The following is a 21,301-nucleotide window of genomic DNA, read 5'->3' on the forward strand; positions in this document are numbered from 1 at the left end:
AAGAAAAAAATATGAGCGGGCAGGTACAGAGGTGAGAGGAAGAGAGAGAAAATGAGGAAGATACAAAGAGAGGAGGTTATAAATTCTCTGTTGACGGTAAAAAGAGGGCAAGACGGACAGCGAGGAAGCAGGGACATTAAAGTGAGGATGTGTGTGTGTGTGTGTGAGTGTGTGTGTACAAATTGGTGCCGGTCAGGGAGTTCAAAGCAACGGGGAGGTCAGACCTGAAGAGCCTGTTAATGACCTTTGACCCGTCACAGATCAACAGGTTGGAACAAACATCATGCATGACGAGGGAGTGACGCTCACACGGCATCAAGAGCATCGAAATCACGACTCTGCAGAGTCACTGGTTTGGATAAAATGGACCAAATCAAACAGAGCAGAACCGCCGTCGTCCAACATCATGAGACGCAGAAAGCATCATCTCACACTCACACACACACACACACACGCACACACACACACACGCACGCACGCACGCACGCACGAAAACTAAACCACAGATGGGCAGCAAACAAGAATGGGAGGCACCCTCTCTCTTATAATCACTTCCTCCGCTCTGATAATGACACACACACACACACACACACACACACACACACACACACACACACACACAGAAGATTTGACATTTCAATCAAAGATGGAGTATGAATGGTTTCTTTTTCTGTCATCCCCAGCTGGAGTCCTTCTTCCTTTTCTCTCCCTTCCTGTCCTCCTCCTCCTCTTCCTCCTCCTCTTCCTCCTCCTCCTCTTCTTCTTTTTACTCCTACAATTTCTCTCAGTCACTCACTCCTTCCTCCTCATTTTACAAACTCCTGCAGCCTCACCTTCGTTAGTTTCCACCCTCTGCCCCTGTTTTGTCTCCATCCGTAACGTGTTGTGTGTGTATTTCCGTTGTCCTTTGCAGGAGGATGGACATGGACAGTTTAAAGGACCGAATAGACACGATATCTCATTTTAACACAACAGGGTACTACGGTGGAGTTTTTGTAATTAAAAATAAGTTATACGTTACTATGGAGTTTGAGTTACAGTATCGGAGTTTAAACTGAATATATACTGTATATAAAATTCTGATTGTTATATCTGCATTCGTGCAGAGTAAAATATAAGCCTTTTTTAACATAGATGATATAAAATTCACCAACAAAAACTGGTTCTCAACAGTTAAAATGTTAAGAGGGTTCGTGCAGCTTAAGCCAAGTTAGATTTGGGTCTTTTTAAGACTTTTTAAATTAAACTCGCATTTAAATTTAAGACCAATTTTACAGTTGGGAGAAAAACATGCAGTTAATTTTTTTATTTTATTTTAACGACATTAACAACTATTTTGAGATTTTACAACGCAAGGTCAGAAAAAAAAGATTTTTAAAATCTTCTTCCCATGTTGTAGCACTGACTACTGATTTAAGACATGTTTTAACCACTCGGACCCTTATTGTTTTAGTTCAATTAATGTCATATCTTTTTTATGACTTTTTGAGGTTCTGCAGGAACCCTACTCAGCTTAAACTGTTTATCAGAAAATATGATGTAGTGTGATCACACGTTCATTAGCAGAAGTTGTGGTTCATTGTCAAAGTAAAAGTTCAATTTTTGGCAACAGGCATATGAATAAATGAAAATGAGACATAAACATATAAAAAAATCAACAGAAAATGATGTCCCTCAGTATAAATAAATCTATTACAGATAAGTGGCCACCCAAACAAGGCAGAGACAAATAAATGTACATAAATATGTTTCCATGTATTTTAGTTAATTGAGTTTGACTTGTCTTGCCTGGACTCGTCCCAGCACAAACAATGAGAAGCACTTGGGGAAACTATGACGCTGCATTTGTCTCAATTTGTCAAAATACCAAACTGGAGCTAAAAGTGAGGGCTGATAACCTTCCAACATCAACACACGCTGATCTGCTACAACAACATCCAGAAGCAGACGGCTATAAAAGACCTCTGAAATATCAGCCAACTATTTCAGACTACCAGCGCCTCCTCCGTCCATCCGTCATCCCGCCTTTATTCTGGTTTAGATGTGGCATCGACTTTATCCCCTCTGCCTCTTTCCCTCTCTTCACTCAAAGCAGAATCTCTCCTATTAAGGTCAGATTTGTGTCTCTCCACCTCTCCCCCCCCCCCCCCCCTCTCTTTGCTCATTTTCCTGCCCACTACACATAATGAATGACTGAAAAATGTGCACTGTGTGTCAGCGTTTGTGTGTCTGTGTGAGAGGACACAGTTTCAGAGGCAACGTTTAACCCTGAACGGACGGGAAAACAGGAAGATGAGGGCCGATGAGCGCTGACAGAAATAAGAGTCGCTGAGGAGCGCAGGGAGGAATGAAAGACTCCGACTGTTGACCCTCGAAATCACAGCCAAGGAGCTGAAGAGGACAAAATGTATTCGATTTAGAAATAGAAAGAGGGCCACTATTAAAAGATGTGACTAAAACGTGCGGTTAACTGAGTCACTTTGGAAAGTACTGCAACAGAAAAAGAGAAAGAGGAACATTTCACACACAGAAATAAATCACTTTTTTGAAGACTTAATGATGATAATTACACATAAATCCTGTATGAAGCCGACAATGTCGCACATTCACTCAGCAAAATGAGCAGCTCATGGCTAAAACTAGAAAAACCTCCTCGAGTTTGTCCGCCTCCGTCAACCAGTCAAGATGCCGTTTACATCCATGTCTGTCCAGACTCAGATGTAGTCATGGTAGTTTACAGTTTTAGTTTTAATTTTGTTGTGCGTCTAACTTGATAAATGTCCTGACTATGAGAGATGGTAAAATTCTCTGTGCTGCAGGAAAGAGCCCCACTCACAGTGAAAATATGAGCCGCGGGAGGTGTAACTCCAACAAATGTAAGATGTTTTAATTTTTTTTCTCGTCCCTCAGGAAAAAATGACTTTTGTCCTCTGGGAAAAAAACAGGAATCTCTAAATACCTACTCAGTTCACAAATATCGAAATATCTGAATATTCAGGCTCAGCCCTAGAGCGTACCTGCTAAAGAATGACTGAAATGTTTACTTAGTTACCAAAAGAGTTGCCAGTTATCTTTTGGTCCATTGAGTTCTGGTTTCAGCTTTAATTCCTTACATCACGTCTTGCTTTGTCATCACAGTACAACTCAGTATTTTGTTTTGGCCCGAAGATTCATAAAGACGTATTGATGAGAAACTAGGAAGTATGAAATGAGTAGCTGAACGCACCCACTGTATCAAGGTTTCATTTTCATTAGCAGCTCTAACACTGTGATTTATCTGTACGGACCCTAAACAAAAAGAGCGGGACAAAGACGAAATTAGAGAAGAAAGGGGGACACGGAGGAATGGCAGAGAGATGTTTGATGTCCATTATATCTAACTATGTCCCCTCTTTTTCTTTATTTCCATCATTACTGTGTCAGTCATCCACTATACAGAAGAGTCTTTGTGGCTGGACGGAGTCACAGAGAGATGAATAGAGAGCAGAGGAGAGAGAGAGAGACAGAGAGAGAAAGAAAGGGAAAGAGGGAGAGAGGAGATAAAGATGGGGAGCACGATTACGATGTGAGGGGAAAAAACAGGAGAGAGAGACATTACAGCGAATAAGAGATGATGTCTTGAAAAAGTCTCACACACTTTCAGCTGTCTGAGCTGTCTGCATGGCTGGATGTCATACAGCAGGCCACACGCACGCACGCACGCACGCACGCACGCACGCACGCACGCACGCACGCACGCACGCACACACACGCAGGGTCACACCTGAGGAGTGTGTACAAAAACAAAACACTGGAATTTTCTGAACAGAGCCAAACCGCAGACAACAGGCAGAGCGCGGTTCCCATGCTCGTCACTCGTAAACAGCAGAATTGGCAGAGGACACACTGATTATAATCAGCAACCCACACACGCATCCATGCTAATGTGTGCGCACGCACACGCACACGCACGCACATACACACACACACACACACACACACACACACACACACACACAGAAGCGATGTTGGTCTACTTCTTTCACATAACTGTTACAGCCTGCCTTGTTAACCATAAAATTGTCTTTTTGTTCCTTTCAGCCTTCTAATTAAAGAAACGCCTGCTAGTCAGTAAAATCTTGTTGTCTTAGTTTGTGCTGTTGTGCTTTGTTTGTGCTGTGCATCATGGTCAAAATTCAAGGCATCTATGTGATGTTATTTGGGTGTTGACCAACAGGTAACAATTTTTTTTTCTTTCAAATTTTTAGAAAATCAGCTAAAAAGAATGAAAATCTACACGATTTTACATCCCCTACTGGTATGCTGATATTGGGAGCTGCTGATCTGGTGAGGGGTGACAAAGCAGCAAACTTAAGTTTTCTTTATGTGTTTTATTAATTTATTTTTTTGTCGTCTCTCTGAAATTGGAGGTTACAGCAGTAACCTTTTGAGTTACGGGGCTGAACTAGGCGTGGGCAATAAATGGAATATATACTCCATGTAGAGTGGGCGCCCCATGTACAGGTTATATCCTTGCTGCAGCAGCCACAGGTTTGATTACGGCCACTGTCCTATTTTCAATAAAGGCAAAAAGCTGAAAAAAAGAAGAAAATACTCATTGTGCCGCGGCTTTCCACATGCGATGTATATAATAACTTTATTGCAAACATCAAGTATGAAATGTCTTTTTGTTTTTTTAGCCATCGGTATGAGACTCACTTCTATATTTTGTCTCTATCTCTGCCTCTCTCTCTCACACACACACACACACACACACACACACACACACACACACACAAAGCCGGGCTTTTGCAGAGCTCCAGGCTTAGTTTGTTTCCAGCTCGCGCTGGATGAATCCTCACACCGCGGTTACGGTTTAACTGTTCAGTGGCTCATAATCTGAACACAGTTTTCATGACACTGTCTAACCTGTTGACTTTATGCTAAGGATACAAACATGAAAACATGTCTGATAAAGCTGCACCTGGCTGTTAAAAGCTGCCTTGCACTGGTATTATCAGCAGCACACAGTCTTCTGCTGGTGGAAAAATAATCATCTCTGTGTGTCTTGGCCTTCAGAAACTCAGGCTGGAAAAAAATGTTAAGCTTTGTATTCCCCCAAGATGTATTAAGCTTCACCTGACTTCAAACCAAAGACATTTTTTAAAGTTGAACAGCTTTGATCATGTTTGGTGTGAACTCAGCTTTACCTCTGTCAGAAATTTCCAAGATTCTCCAAATATATCAAATATAACCCTCCACCCTGCAGTTCAGGGTAACTGGAAGCACTTCAATAGCAGGAAGCATTCAATCGGGAGCAGTTGGCACCGCGCTCGCTCTTACGCACGGCGAACAATGGAGCTACCTCCACAGTGCATGAGCATGTGTGTGTGTGTCTGTCTCTTTCTTTGTCCTGTAGGGAAACCTGCCAGCACACCAGGAACAAATTAAAGTCACCCGACGGTGAGAAACATTTCAATCCCATTGCCATCACCTTTTCTAGTGCTGCGTTCAGACACCTTTCACAAATATCTAATACTTTTAACCCTGAGCAAATTGGTTTGATTTCTGGAGGGGGGGAAAAAAGCAACCTGGCGAGAAATGAGGAGATTTGGAAAAATATTTTTAAAAAAGCGAGTAAGAAAATATCCAGAGAGCAACATTTATAATTATCATAATAATTTTATCAACAATTATTTTTCAAAATTATTATAATTTTTAAGAAGTTTTTGAAGTCATGTCATTTTTTATTATCATCAATTAATTTATTTATTTATTGTAAATTTTCAGGTAATCTATTTGTAATTTCTACTAACCTCTTGCCCAATTTCTTCATGTTTCTAAAAAAAAAAAAAAACGGGGCTAAAGAGTCAGTTTACCTAACCAAAAAAGAAAAAAAAAGAAAAACATAGTTTCTGTCTTACCTTTCATGGTTTGTAGCCATGCAGATTATTTTGGTTTTATTTCTCAAGGTTTTGTGATTTCTCAAAGGTTTCTACCTCCACCCCAAAACAACGAAGGCGACAAGAATTCCACTGATAGTGCTCACAGCACTGGAACATTTCATTTGTCTTTACAGAAACAATGACCACATTATTTTGATTAATTCACAGACTTCCTTTTGTTTTCTTTGAGACTCTTTTTTTGGTAGAAAGTGGCTAAAATAAAATGGCAGCATGACATGTTGAGCTACCAGTTTAGTTCATTAATCAATTGGTCATTTAAGGAAAATTACATGGCAACTATTTTGATAGTTGATGGATAATTTCAATCATTTTAGGTTCACAAGGTACACATCACATACAAAGGGTAAAAATAAATAAACTGTATTTTCTAGACCGCTACCGTATTTGTGCAGAAGAGGAGCAAACGCCAGTGCTAACAGTCAGGAGTGTGTCTGTCACACTGAGTAACTCCCGTCCAAATCATTTGGATTGAGAGAGGGTTCAGACTGACACAGGGAGAGACACAGCACGGTCTTACCAGGCTACTGTGATATGAATGAACTATAGAAGAAATGCACACCTCTTCTAGCAGGTAGACATCAAAGGAAGCTGCTCCAAATCAAGATTTTAGCATAAAGTATCATATTGCACCATCTGAGTTATAACTGAGGTGCTTTTCCTTTATTTTGGTGACCCTAAAATTATCGCCTGCAATGAACTAAAAACACATTGAATCAGTGAAACTGCAGAAAGCAGCTCCACAAGACAAAAGACAAATGTGATGACAGGAAGACATTTTTTTGTACAAGGAGAGAGGATTATGGACAAGAGAAGACCTCACCTGAAGAACACACGTGTGCGCGCTCACACACACACACACACACACACACACACACACTCCCAACTGAAGCCTATATTGTGCTCTAATAATAGGCTGCTGAAACAGACAAACATCCCCTGTTCTGTCATCTCTTCCTCCTCCTCCTCCTCCTCCTCCTCTTTCCATGCCCTCACCCTCCTTCCTCCTCTTCACCTCTGTTTTCTTCTCCACTTAAATCCTCTCTGTCTTCCTCTTTACCATGCTCTAGCCCTCCTCCTCTCCCACTCTTCCTGGGAGTTGTGTTTCACCCTGACTTCACACTGAGCTTCTCTCTCCTTCATGTCGTCTTTTATCGTCTCGTTTTTTCCATCCACCCCCTCCTCTTCGTCTCCATCACCTCCCTCCCTCTTCACCTGTGATTACAGAATCCTTCCACTGTCGCATACCTAAAGAATTTAATCTGACACAAACACGCATCGCTACAGAGAGTGAAAACACACACCGACGTTACACTGCGCTTAGATCAACACAGCTCATTAACAAAACAATGGGGACTTGTGTTGAACTGAGTGTGACCTCATCAGATGATTCACATTATTCCTAAAGTTCATAAGGTAGCCACCCTCAGTGAGCAGAGATGTAGATTTATACATTATAGATATGGAGAGTAATGATGTGGTGTTGTTTCAACATGTTTTTGTGCATTTTATATATATATATATATAAATATATATACATACATATACACATATAATACACAAAACAACTTTCTTTTGTAAGTCATATTTCCCCCACATATACTACATGCTAACATTGCTGGCATAAGCTTATGGCATTTTACATGATATACATTAGCTCAGAGGCTGGTGGACTTTTCCTCTGCTCATAACTTAACCAATTTAGATGTATTATTTATGCTTTCTCTTCCTTATGTATCTCCTGAGAGAAAAGCGTGGATGAATTTCAGTCTGCATGCACTTTTTCCAGCAGAACATTGTTGAAAGAGAGCAACTATTGTTGGTTTTGTTAGTGAAATGAGATGTCTGGCATGTGCGTCGTGTTTCCTGAGCACAGCTTTTGTTTACATACTATATATATGCATGTGCTCGTTCTGTTAACCCTGAATTTCTCTAAAAATGTCATTAAAATAATCCCACACTGATGATTTATTCCAGAGTAAATAGCATTATCCTCATCATTGCTCTCTTGTCTGTTTGCCATCATCTGCCTGACGCTGTGATGGTGACACAAAATTTCAAAATAAAGGCGTATCTGAAAAAGGATGATATGGATCGATGTTTTCACTTTGCATCGATAATATGAGACTGTTGTTCATTTAATTGATATTTCAATGCAGAATGATGGATCATTACAACCTTAGCAGACAAGGCAAATATCAACCGATATCGATGTTTTGCCGATAAATCAGTGCATCCCTACAATGACACTGCAGAAGAGAAAATAGCAAAGTTTGATCTCGCTTTTGAAGAAAGGGGCGAGGAGGAAAGTACGAGGAGAAAAGAAGAGAAAAAAGACAGTGAAGAGGAGAGGAGATAGAAACGGTCTATAACGGGCTGTGTTATCTGTGTAAGATAGGCAGAATGAGTGGTACGGATACAGAAAGACAGGAGGAGGAGAGGAAGAGGTGTGAACAGTAGCTCCGTATTTAAAAGTCTGACATATTTGATCTGAACACAGGGTAAAAAGAAGGAGAAGGAGAATTTAGATAGGAGTGAATTAAATATTAAAGAGCTTGAAAGGACACTGAAAGATGTAAAAAAAAAAAAAATGTAATTTATAAGAAAGTGCAGCATTATTTATAAATTCTGAATAGCTCATCCTGCAGAGAAACTCTCCTACTTCAGATTCCTGTGAAAAATGTTACGTAGGGTTGGGCGGGTGCAGTCTGTGCTTGGTACACACCTGCTGCACTAATGCCCTGATGTACTCATACTGATAGTAAAGTCTAGTTTCTGCCAACTGAATTCCACACCATGAGAATTTAATTTTTAAGCTGTGTCACCTCCTGAACTCACATTAACCAACAGCACCTGTGAGTAATTGATGTACAGACTGGTGCAGTTTAAGTGCCTCGATCAGCTTCATGTCAGCATTCTTAAAATCATCAAACTGATAGATTTTAGGCTGAAATTTAGTCCGTCTGTTAACCCTTTGAAACCTGGATCAACATCACTTTTCTTGTGTTGCTTGCAGACACATTTAGCTTACAAACATGAGAGCTGCCAATTGAAGCGTATTTCCTAGAAAAACTTTTCCTTGAGGTGAAATTGGCAGAGCAGGGCCATTTTTTCTGAGGAAAAAATGATATACTTTCTACAGAGAGAAAGAGAGAAAGAGAGAGAAAGAGAAAGAGAGAGAGAGAGAGAGAGAGAGAGAGAGAAAGAGAGAGAGAGAGAGAAAGAGAAAGAGAGAGGTAACTTAACGAGCCTCCCCCTCTGCAGGTTGAGGCAGGTTAACTGACATTCCAGTCTCTCCCTCCGCTCTTTCTCTTTCATTCAGCCAGAGGTAGGGGGGTTAGGTGTGTGTGGTGGGGTCTACAACACACTCAGTGGCATGCCTACACACACACACACACACACACACACACACACACACACTTGTAAACCCTGGCCTGAGCCCACCTACATTCTTTCAAGACAAAACTGCAACCTGGTAACCAGAGACCCTCCCCTCCGCTCTCTCTCTCCTTTAAGCTGTCCTCTTAGCATCGATGCAACCCAGAAAAAAACATTTTGTTGCAATGCAGATTATAAACATTTCACACAGATAAAGCCTGCAGCTGCAACACTGAGACACAGCAGGAATGAAGCATCAGAATCAAAGTTTAAGTGCTTCACTTCCGAAAAGATGGCCTTTTCATAAAACGAAGCTGTCTCTAAAGACTCAAATACTTTTGAAATTGGACCTACGTGACCAGCGATAACAGAGAAAAAGGACACTTTTGCTCAAGAAAATCTACAACTACCAGAATGCACCGCTGCACCAGACCAATACACGCTCCCTTTGCTGGGTGACGCAATGCGAACTTGTCCGTTTGACACAATGGCAACCGACTTAGCATTTTGCTCATTATCTGTATGGGTTTTTATACATTCTTTTAATACTAGCCAGAAGAAAAACAAGGTAATCAAGCTTAAACACACACACACACACACACACACACACACTGACAGTCACAGCTCCCTGCTTCTCTATTGAGACCTTCAACCACAGAGAGGAAGGAAAGAAAGTAAAGGGAGAGGAGAAAAGGGACTATAGATGTGAGAGGGATGGGAAACTGAATGCCATGACAGAAAACACACTCGTCAAGGACACACACACACACACACACACACACACACACACACACACACACACACACACACACACACACACGGTGTACAGCTGAAAGAGGAGGGCACTCGAGCAGGAGAGCCCGGCACAATAGAGCCACATTCAGAAACATGAAAGGTTGTTCAAGAGCGACGTTCAGCAACACAAAAAGGTTAACTGGGAGCGCAGGGAGTGAAGCTTTGCTCTACTATGTGTGTCTGAGTGTTTGTGTGTGTGTGTGTGTGTGTGTGTGTGTGTGTGTGTGTGTTTTACATCTATGTTAACTGTGTGATTCTTCCTTTGGGTCGCTGAGCTTCAGGAAGCGGATTCATCACTGAGCTACTGAGCCGACGGCAGACTGACGACCATAAATGCACAGACAGTTTTAGATACTTAGTCCTACCTGTCCCAGGTCCAGGGTGACGTTGACCTTGTTGTACTCGGTGCTGCGGGACAGAGGCGGGCTCTGCCACCATCGCTCCGTGCCGTCGATGGCGTTGGTGATGGGGTGGGCTCGATCGCTGTCGCCGTGGCTGCAGATGTCACAGTACTGGCCCTGAGAGGACAGACAGAAATGTATCAGCATTTTAATCTTTTACTGAGTAAAAGTATAGGAGTCAAAAAGCTACGAGTCTACGAGTCAAATCAAACTTGAATTACGACCTCGCCATTGTATGCCTCTGCAAACTGTCTAGTTGCGCTTTCAGTTTCCATCCATGTCTGTGAAAAGATGGATGCTTTCCACATTTCTTCCCTCACAGCAGCACAGAAGATCTCTGCAATCAATACAGTTTAAAGGTGGACTCCCAAGATTAGTGCCAACAATTTAAAATCTGACCAAACGTCTACCCTTCTGTTCCCGAGATATGACGGAGTAATGGTCAGGAAAGGGTTTTTGCAACATTATGTTTACCTTTGGCCTTTTGGATATAAAAATCTATAGACCTTTGTGAGAAATTTTGTCAGAATGAGTGTTTAAATTCTCAAGTTATTATTCTTCGTTACTGATCACTAAAACCCAATTGGTTGAGTGCGAGTGGACGTTTGTGCCAAATTTATGGATTTCCCTCACAGTTTTCTTAACATATGACCTTAATGACAATTAGATGCACACCGAGTGACAGTGACCTTCACCTTTAACCACCAGAACCTAACTAGTTCATTGCTCAGGTTTGTGCCAAATTTGTGCGAAAAGAGTCACAGCGATAATTGACCTTTGACCACCAAAATCTAATAGGTTTATTGTGGAAAAGAGTGGACATTTGTGCAAAATTTGAGGAGATTCCCTCTTGGTGTTTTTGAGATATCGCATTCACAAGAATGAGATGGACAGACAACCTGAAAGTCTAAGTCTACAGCTGACACCAAAAGAGGCATATGAAAGGTCAGACCAGTGCAGCGGCTCTGACAAATGCCAGAAAACACACTGAACTACACTACTTCCATGCCATCATTGAATCTAATCTAACATCTTTAGATTATTTATCATATATTCTTGAGTTATGGTTGAAAACACGTTTTGTAAGGTAAAATGACCTTGACCTTTCACCTTCAATCACCAGATTGTAATCACTTCATTCTTGAGTCCCAAGTGGACGTATGTGCCAAATTGAAGAAATCCCCTTAAGGCCCTCGAGTTATTGCGTTCACAAAAACAACACAAATCAAGGTCACAGTGACCTTTGACCACTAAACACTAACCAGTCCATTTTTAAGGCAAAGTGAATGTTTGTGCCAAACTGTTCTTTAGATATCATGCTCACAGGAATAAGACAAACAAGGTCACAGCGACCTTGACCTTTGAGCTCCAAAACCCAAACAGTTTACTCTGATGTCCAAGTGGACATGTGTGCCAAATCTCAAGAAATTCCCTCAAGGTGTTTCTGAGAAATCACGTTCAGGAGAATAAGACGGACAGACGGAAAACCCGAAAAAATGAATTAAAATTGCATTAACTGCATTAATTGCACTTGAGACTTGGTTGTTGACTTCCCAGCTGTCTCACCCACATTCTCATTACACACAGCCCTTTGAGTAAATCTATGTGAATTAACTTCAGCTTGCTCTACTGTTTGTCTATTATATGTGTTTTACAGCATTACTTCCTTGTATTTTTTGTTGACTTTTAATTTAGCTTTGATAGATTTAATCAAATGTCACACAGGATACACAAAAGCTTAAATCTCAATGAAATACGGCACTTTATCACACTTTACTTTGTTTTTGCTCTTATGTACAGATGTAAAGTGAAGACTGAATATCAGAGACAGGAGATTAATGATAAACACACTGGTTATTGTGAACCCTTAAAGCCTTTCAGTTACAGTCCAGCTTCTCTTGCGACACACAACAGCACAATATTTCTGACTCTCAGCAAACTTCTTTGAAAGGAAGAGATTTCTTTCACAACTGTTTGTCCCCGAGGCTAGCTGGGTAAAGTTTCTTATATTCAAACAAAGACATGACTGCACTCAGGTTACTGTACCAGCGAGGCTTCAGCTTGTATTGTATTTCTGCTTGGAGGTTTTAATGTGTCATAAATGTAGCCTCTGTGCCTCAGTCACTGTTAAACACTAAACTTGCACACATTTAAAGGCTGAACTGACAGAAACTGACTGTTTCCCTTCTAATCACGTAGTGTTTCAGATTTTGCTGTTTTAATCATTCAAGGAGCCTTGATCTCCATTAATTTGCATGCAAAACAACAACATAACTTAAACAAAAACCATGAACCAATCTGTTCATGAACACAGTGCCGTTCAGTATTTGTGCTCCATTGTTCCAAATTTTCTTAATTCTGGTTATGTGATTAAGGGGGTAGGGGAGGGGCTACATGGGTTTCTGATATTTTATTTTTATTCTGTAGATCGAGGAAGCTCTTTGTGTTTAAGCTTGAAAAGTGCCATTTATAAAAAAAATTTATTAAATTTTTATTATTGTCATCGTCATTAACATTATCATCATCATCATCATCATCATCATCATTATTGTTCTTCTTCTTATTATTATTAGGATGTCTTTCAGGATCAAATTTTTCCGGGATATTTCAAGTCTCTGGCTGGTGAAATTAACAGACACATGGCGGTCATGGCTGGACGGTAGGTATTATAGGTACGTAAGCATGTCTGAAAACCCAAATCATTGCGGTATGTTTAAATAATTTCTATGTTGAAGCAGAGGAGGACATGTCCACTCGAAGCGTCCTCTCCTCCTCTTTGGTTTCTAAAGCCTCTCTTCATTCTGAACTAATCCCGTTTGGTTGTCTGAGCGTTTGACCCGACCATCGCTGGCTATGTAAGCGTTTGCATAAACTAAACAAGCGTAGACATGAACAAAAGCTTGGGTTAGGAGATGTTATCACTGCAGGTCACTGAGGTCAGAGGTCACCGTTAACTATCTGACTCCACCCACCCCCCCAAACTTCTTCTCGAGTCCCCGCTCTTCCTCTCTGCGCCTCTCAGAGCTCACCTGTCAATCAACCTTTCAGAATAATCTCGTACAGCCTAAGATTAGTTATCTGTGCACTTAAAATGTTTGCTGCCTGAACTGAAGATTAGTGAGAGGCAAATTATGATCTTTGAGAGCAAGATGTCCCCAATTGAAGACACATTATTCATTATTCATCCACATTACATTTGCATTTTAAAATAGCTATTTTAACCCTTAGGAACTGTTTACGCGCTTTTCATTCTTCATGTTTAGATAATTTCAGGTGTGTTCATGCATATGGCTTAAATTTGGCAAGATTGTGTATTTTTTATTTTTGTTTTCTTGAAATTACCAGCTCGGCTCCTACAATTCTAAAGTACACTGTGGAAACAAAAAATGTTGCATATTGTTAAGGTCAAAAACTGCACCATTGAAACCCATTCAAACTGCAGTTTTTTGGTCCCACAGCCATCAAAGCTTAAAAACATCGTATTATTTCTGAGTGTCATTCTGGGCTTCTGTCTTGGGATTTGTAATTTCTACTATTTACTACTATTGCACATAGCCATAGCATCATGTGACCCAGACAAGACTAAAAAGAGTTTCCATTCCAGTTTTGCAAAATATGGCTTTTTCGAATCGCCTGAAATACCACCTAATTCAAGCGTAAAACTCTTTTGCGACAAATATGATTTTTTTTTTTAAAAAATTGCGTTTCCAATATTTTATATTCATAATTTCATTTCTCCCAGTTTGAGGGTCAATGGAAGCTCACCTAATGTTGCAGGGTCTTTTATCCAAAAATGTGTATTCAACTTACATTGTATGTTATTTGCCACCTCTCTTTGGCAGTCTTTCTCTCTGTATTTGTAATTAACTAATGTCTTCTTCAATACTAATTGCTCTCTTGTCTGCAAAATCTGAGAGCACAAAGCAGTTCCAAGCACCTTGAAAATATTAAAGAAGGCGTCTTTAATCAGCAGTGAACGCAGGGAGGTAACCACCTTCATCATTCTCGGATCAAAACTGTTTAAGGTTGTGAGCTTTGAATTAACTGAGGAAAAAGGGGATTTCCTACCCGCTATGTGACATCTTTAAAGAACAAGGCTGGTGTTCAGTGTAGTGAGATGTCAGCGAGTCTGCTTCTGTATTTCTTCCAGACTGTCAAACTCTCTTTCACACCATTTCTCTCGCTTTTTCTTTCACAACACATGTTCCATCCTCTTTTGTCACTTTCTTCTAAAAGCAAGCACGTCAAAAAAAGGCCACCTGGAAATGAACTTGTAGAGCTCATTCTCCTCTCTCTGTGCGTTACACACTCTTTCATTCAGCTGGTTTTCATCTCTCTTCCCGGTTCTTTCTTTCTTTCCCTCCATCTTTGGGTGAATGAGCAGAGCTCAGCAGCGCTGCCCTGAGGACGTGGATTCCTCACTCACAGAGAGACAGTGTGTTGCTCCATCAATACCTGACACTTAATGCAATTCATCTTTTTTTTTCCAAGAACTCTCATGCTTCCTCGAAAACTTCCCTTCTCTGCTTCCTGTGTTCATCTTTTCTCATAAAACTAAAGCTGCACGCACCAGGTCAGATTCTGAAAAACACAAGCATCCTATAATCACTAACTGCTCTCCAAAGATTCATGCTGGTTTAGTACTGAGTATTTTTTTGTATTTTTTTTAAAGATTTTTTATTTTTCCAGTGGATTATTTTAGATGTGCTTTTATGTTATGTGTGGGTGTGTAGGGATGGAGATCAAAACCCGGTTCTATTGAGGACCCCTTTCCGCTTTTTTCAAAATGCCAAAAATCAATAATGTTCTTCATTAAATGGCGCTGATATATTTTTTATTATTGCTAGTATTTTGTTACAATGAAGGGGCCCTGTGACGTCAGCCATGTTTATTGATGGCTAGAAATGTATTATTCTGTTCAGAAACAGTCACTTGTTGAGTCTTTCCACCAAATAATATAAAAGTATCGATATTGATTAAGACTCGAACCGTTGAGGAGTCTCAATAATGGTATCAACATCAATAAAAATTAACAATGCCTATCCCATAGCTGTGTGTGGTTAGCTGTGAATGAACTGTTTTAACAAATATCATTTCCTGTGGTGGATTAGTAAAGTCTCTCCCTCTCTCTCTCTCTCTATGTAAGTTTGTAAGTTTTGGTAAATACTGATCAACCTCAGCAAATGTCTCCTAAACAGCAGCATCAAAATCTCTGATGCCTACATCTCCAACACTCTGCAACTCAGACCAAAACTACTTAGACTGATAAGTAGCTCTACAGGAAAGAAAAAAACAAAAACACATTTTAACTTTGAACTGTCCTTTTAAAGATTTCTTTTCCGTCTCTTTTTCTCACACTCACTCCCCAGTCCTCCTCCTGCTGTTTTTAATTAATAAAAACACTCTCACGTCTTGCTGTCAAATCAAAACAGGATTAACCTCAGCACAGAAAAGTGTGTGTGTGTGTGTGTGTGCGCGCTGTTCGGGGGTTGCAGTAACCCAACAAGTGGGCCGAGCCACAATGGCCCAACAAAGTGGGCTAAACCTCTTAGCCCAAACACATAATGCGTCATTCCTTGAGCTAATGAGCAGATTTCTTGGGTTCATTTTGGAGATTTCCTGAGCTAATTATGCACCAACGTCGCCACTTCAACCAAACTGCCCTGAGCACGCACATCAGAGAAAGAGGCCGAATGAAAACTTTTGATGATGAATATTTGGTCTAATCCTCAGTGAGGAGACGCTGAAGTGGGTCAAATGTGGTCGAGATCAAGTACTGCAGAGAATTTAACAGCAGAGGGCCAATTTACCAGCTGAGCCGAAGATAATTACTCAGTAAAATGTATAATTCAGGGATACTCGAACCGCTTTGCTTGACAGGAGGTCAGCGGCCAGTCACAGCAGCCCCATACATGTTTCTGGAATATTAGGACATTTCTAGGATTTTAGGACATTTCTTAAATTTTAGGACGTTTCTCGGATTTAAAGCGTTTCAAGGACTTAAGGATGTTTCTAGAAGTTTTAGGACATTGTTAGGATTTTAGGACACTGCTAGGATTTTAGTAAATTTCTCATATATTATTACATTTCTAGGATTTCAGGGTGTTTCTAGGATTTAAGGACATTTCTGGAATTAGTGAACATTTTTGTGATATTAGGATGTTTCTATGATTTTGGGACATTACTATGACTTAGGGATGTTTCTAAGATTTTAGGACATTTCTAGGATCTTAGGACATTTTTTGAACTTTAAGATGTTTCTCTGATTTTAGCAAGTTTCTCAGATTTTAAGACATTTCTCTGGTTTTGGGACATTTCTCTGGTTTTGGGACATTTCTGGGATTAGGACATCAGGACCTCCGCTAGGGGGTGCTGTGCTTGCACTTTTATGCATTAACAAGCTATATTTCATATATATTCCCAATATGAATCTCCTCATTTTTATTGTGAATTAGAAAATGTTGGCGGGGCCACTTGGCAACCTTTAGGGGCCGGGTTTGGCCTGCCGGCTATGAATCGAGTATCACAGATATAGTTACTTATTTCTTTTCTGTTTCATTCTTAAGTTTAAGTTTAATAAATAACTTGAAAGCTTGAAAGAATTTTGAAAGCTCTCTCTCTCTCAAGCACCCAAACACAAACACCCCTCAGGGCACATGATTTTGGGGGTTTTGTTGGCCTCATTCTCAGTCTTTACAATCAAACAACATCCTGAGATTCCCTGCTGTTTATTCTCTACCTCTACTGACTGACATCATATCTTTATCTCACAAATGTATCTTTGTCTTAGGTCTTATCTCTTTTAATTTCATTTCATAAGGCATTAATTGGCACGCATGTCACTTGATTTGCAAACATCAGCCAGGATTTAGAGATAACAGAATGCCTCTGTTCCTTTCTGTTTTATGTGAAAGTAGCGCTCGGGTCTCGATAATCTCGCGGTAACAGAGCGGATAAACTCGGTCTGATTGGACGACACGGGTCAGTCGCCGTGAGGAATGTGGGGAACAGGTGGGAAAGAGAGAAGGAGGGAGAAAGAAAAGGCAATAACCCTGCATGTTATCGCCCTGAGGGTTCCTTTAATGGTTAACCCAAGAAACTGCAATAACCTTTTGTGCGTTAACCAGCGATACCTAGAGGCTTAAATATCAAACGCACAAAGGTTCTGCTGTCACCTTTTACAAGCTCATCATCCCATCAAAAACTCGTCTAGAGCACAAATGTGGAAACGTCGTCAGTAGCTGTATTTCTGCGGAGTCCACTCTAAGTGAAATGTTGCCTGTCCTTATATAAGTGGCCTGTGTTAAGTGTTGCCAAGTCCTACAAAGGAAGCAGTGCATGAAATAATGACTTGGCAGAGCGGCTGGAGATTCATGCACACTGCTGACCCCCTCTGTTCAACTCTAAACTCTAAACGCAGTCAAGTGTGCAGGCTGGCATCTGCAGAGGGTCTTAAAACTGGAGCAAAACATGCAGTTTGGTGATGCAAAACAACTGTAAAACTAGCAACAGTGATCGTGTAGTAAACTGCAAAGATGGTGCTACAAAATATGAAGACCCCAGTGACTCCACAAAGGCAAAAACTGAAATGATATACCCTCAATCTGATACAGTTAAAGTAGCCCAATGCAGAAATATTATAGCTGCAAATGCAATAAAATAGGGCGAGATCTTTAAGATAGGCGTATTATAGATTTGTACAAATATTCAAAGAATGCAACCTGAGTGTTTAATGCTCCCATACACACATCAGTCACTGTAAGCATACTATTACGCACCAGAAACACACTCAGAGCCTCTAGGAATATTTCAGCTGTGCAAAAATGCTAAAATTGCTCAAATGCTCACAATGGAGTATGCACCACAAACACACCTGGAGATTATCAGACTATTATGTAGGAAAACCTGCAATTAACACTCAGCAGTGGTGGAGGAAGTACTCAGATCCTTTGCTTAAATAACTGCACTAATAACACACTGTAAAAATACTCAATTAAAATACTGCATTAAAAATGTTACCTGCTTTAAGTTTTAAAACTAAAAGGACCCAATCCAGAAAAATCTGGAAAAAAACACCCAAAAAACTAAAAAATAATCAAAATAAATTAGAAAACCAGTAAAATGTTCAAAAATCAAAGAGTTGCCAGTTGTTTTTTTTCCAATCAATCACCTTACACTGTAAAAGGAAACGAATTGTTTTAACTCTTAAAAGTAAGTGTCTCAGTTGCCTTAAAAGTTTAAGTTGACTGTATTTGAAAAGACAAGTTGAGGTAATTTTGTAATGATCCAACTTATCTTCTCAAATTCGGTCAACTTGAAAACTGGACACTAACCTTCTTAAGGTTAAGACAATTTTTTTCTTTCAACAGTGTATTGATTAATCAACAAATTGTTTCAGCTGTACTTGTATTAACTGTACGGTAGACACATTCCTAACATTTCTATAAAAAAAATCATATTTAAACTTTCCCTATGTTTTTTTATGCAAAAATCTTAATTTGTGAAGTAGATAAGCTTTTAGATAAATGAAGTCAAGTATAATTCCCTCTGGAATGTAGTTAAGTAGAAGTATAAGTACCTTAAATACATTCTTAAGTACAGTGCTTGAGTAAATGTACTTGGATACATTCCACCACTGACTATATGATAAGGAATATTTTTGGAAATAAAACTCAATTTGGTCCAATAAAGTTCAGACTTACAGTTGAGTAACATAAGTATGTATTAATAAAGTTTTGTGGAGCTCACCTGGATGGTCTGGCTCGGGTCTCCGGACACCGGGCCTCCGACCAGCTTGCAGTACAGGTCGTGCACAGTCCTGCCGGTGTCGTCCTCCCCGCAGGTCGCCGTGGCGGTGATCTTGGTGCCCTCGGCCAGGTTGAAGTAGGGCGGGTGCAGGCTGTATCCGTTCACGCCGTTGGTCGGCAACTCCTGCGCCGACACGCAGGTCACAAGCAGCGGCCACAGCAGCAGCGCCACCCGCGTCTGAGTGCTCCGAGCCGGGGAGAGCGGCGCAGGTCCGCTCGCCATCATCTCCACCTGTTCGCTCGATCCGGTCCGAGGGGGGAAAAAAGTTAGAGGGATAAATTATTCTGAGTTAAAGGAGAGACGAGCCGTTAACTCCGGTAGCAGAGAAGCATTTGGAGGGAAAAAGTGTAGCAAAGTCCAGGAGAAAGAGAGGAAGGGGAGTTAGTTTGTATCCTGGAAAGCGGAGCGTCGAGGTTTGTCCTCTCTCCCTCTCTCTGTGTCGCTCCAACAGCCACCTATTCCAACTCAATCTGCACCTCCTCCTCCTCCTCCTCCTCCTCCTCCCCGTGTTGGCCCGTCCCCAGCGGCTGGAGGAGGGCACAACGTCCACCAATGCCTACTCTTTGAATGGTTTAGTTTCTCTTTATGCAATTATCACGGTTCATTAATTGGCTCAAATAAGGCATTTTAAATAGTTTGGATGGTGATTTTGATATAGTTTAACCCTCGGGGGCTGCTGGGCGCACGTTTACGTTCATTTTTGGATAATTTTGGTTCATGCATATGGATTATATTTTGGCAAGATTGTGTATTTTTGTTTGATCTGGGAATTTCCCGCTCAGCTCCTGCAATAAGTCTAAAATAAAAACAAATGTTACATTCATACTGTTATGTGCAAAAAAATTTTCCATTCAAACTGACATTTTTGATCCCACAGCCATCAAAGCATAAAAACATGCATTGTATCATTTCTGGGTGTCAGTCTGGGCTTTTGCCTTTGACATTTTTACTATTTTCCACCTGATGATGATGTTTTTACCATTTTTGGCAGATTGAGAAAATACATGCTATTTCCACTACGTGTAGTCACAATCAATGCTGCTGCTAATCAATGACATATACCAGTCTATGAAAATTAAAAAAAAGTCTACTTGTAATGTAATTATCACTTAATTTTATGATCGTAAAATTCTTTCCTCTTTATTCTCTCATTAATTTGACATTCCTGCACCCACTAAGTGACAAAACAACAAATGGGAAATCAAACACACAGAATGGAGCAGCCAGACTGCCATGTAAATAAACAAACACACACACACACACACACACACACACACACACACACACACAGGTGTTCTTGGAAAAGACAAACACACACACACACACACACACACACACAGACGGCCACACACACACAGACGGCCACACACTCAGATCTCCTAAGCACACAGTGTTGCTTACATTTTGTAAAATAAAATTGAATATGTGGTCATTTATAATTTGTGGACCTAGAACTAATGACTGAGGAGAAATCTGGACACTGTGACAGCAAATATACAACCGCCTGTTATTATGTTATAAATTTTTAATGGTTAGTAAGTCGCATGACGACATTTGGATCAATCAAATGACAACTGAGCAAAATCTATTCGCTGATGAAGACTGCGAGATGTGGTTGAAAGCTAAAAAATTGACTTATGTTAAGATTATTTTGTTGTATAAAAATTGTTGTGTATAAAGTTTTGTGTGCTTCTTTTGAAGGGAAAACCTGCATGTACAGTTACAGTATTTTGCTGGCAGTTTCAGATTGTCAGCAGTAAACGTTTGTTTAGGAGATTGTGTGTATAAATGTGTGTGACTGTGTGTGTTTGTCTACTTAAACTCCAAGAGACAGACGGCGGCCTGTCATTCTTCTTCTGTGTTTATAATCCGTCCCTCTCTTCTCTCTGTAATCTCGTCTCTCTCCCCAGGAGCTGTCAGACTGTCCCATACAGATTTTTGTCCTCCTCCTGCTGCGGCTGTTACTGTCGGTCAGTG

The 21,301-nt window shown here is 40.4% G+C and overlaps 1 protein-coding gene across 1 annotated transcript in view; it reads right to left on the reverse strand.

Moving 5' to 3' along the window:
• Window positions 1-19,767, reverse strand: part of lama5 (laminin, alpha 5) — a 114,213-nt gene extending 94,446 nt beyond the window's left edge. The window contains exons 1-2 of the mRNA XM_042491160.1: window positions 19,265-19,767; window positions 10,481-10,633 (exon numbers count right to left, since the gene is read on the reverse strand). Coding sequence (XP_042347094.1) covers window positions 10,481-10,633; window positions 19,265-19,549 — 438 coding nt within the window. The 5' untranslated portion in view covers window positions 19,550-19,767. The remainder of the gene's footprint in view (window positions 1-10,480; window positions 10,634-19,264) is intronic.
• Between the last annotated feature and the right edge of the window lie 1,534 nt (window positions 19,768-21,301).

This window comes from Plectropomus leopardus, chromosome 8, assembly GCF_008729295.1.
Source record: "Plectropomus leopardus isolate mb chromosome 8, YSFRI_Pleo_2.0, whole genome shotgun sequence".
Taxonomy (NCBI): Eukaryota; Metazoa; Chordata; class Actinopteri; order Perciformes; family Serranidae; genus Plectropomus; species Plectropomus leopardus.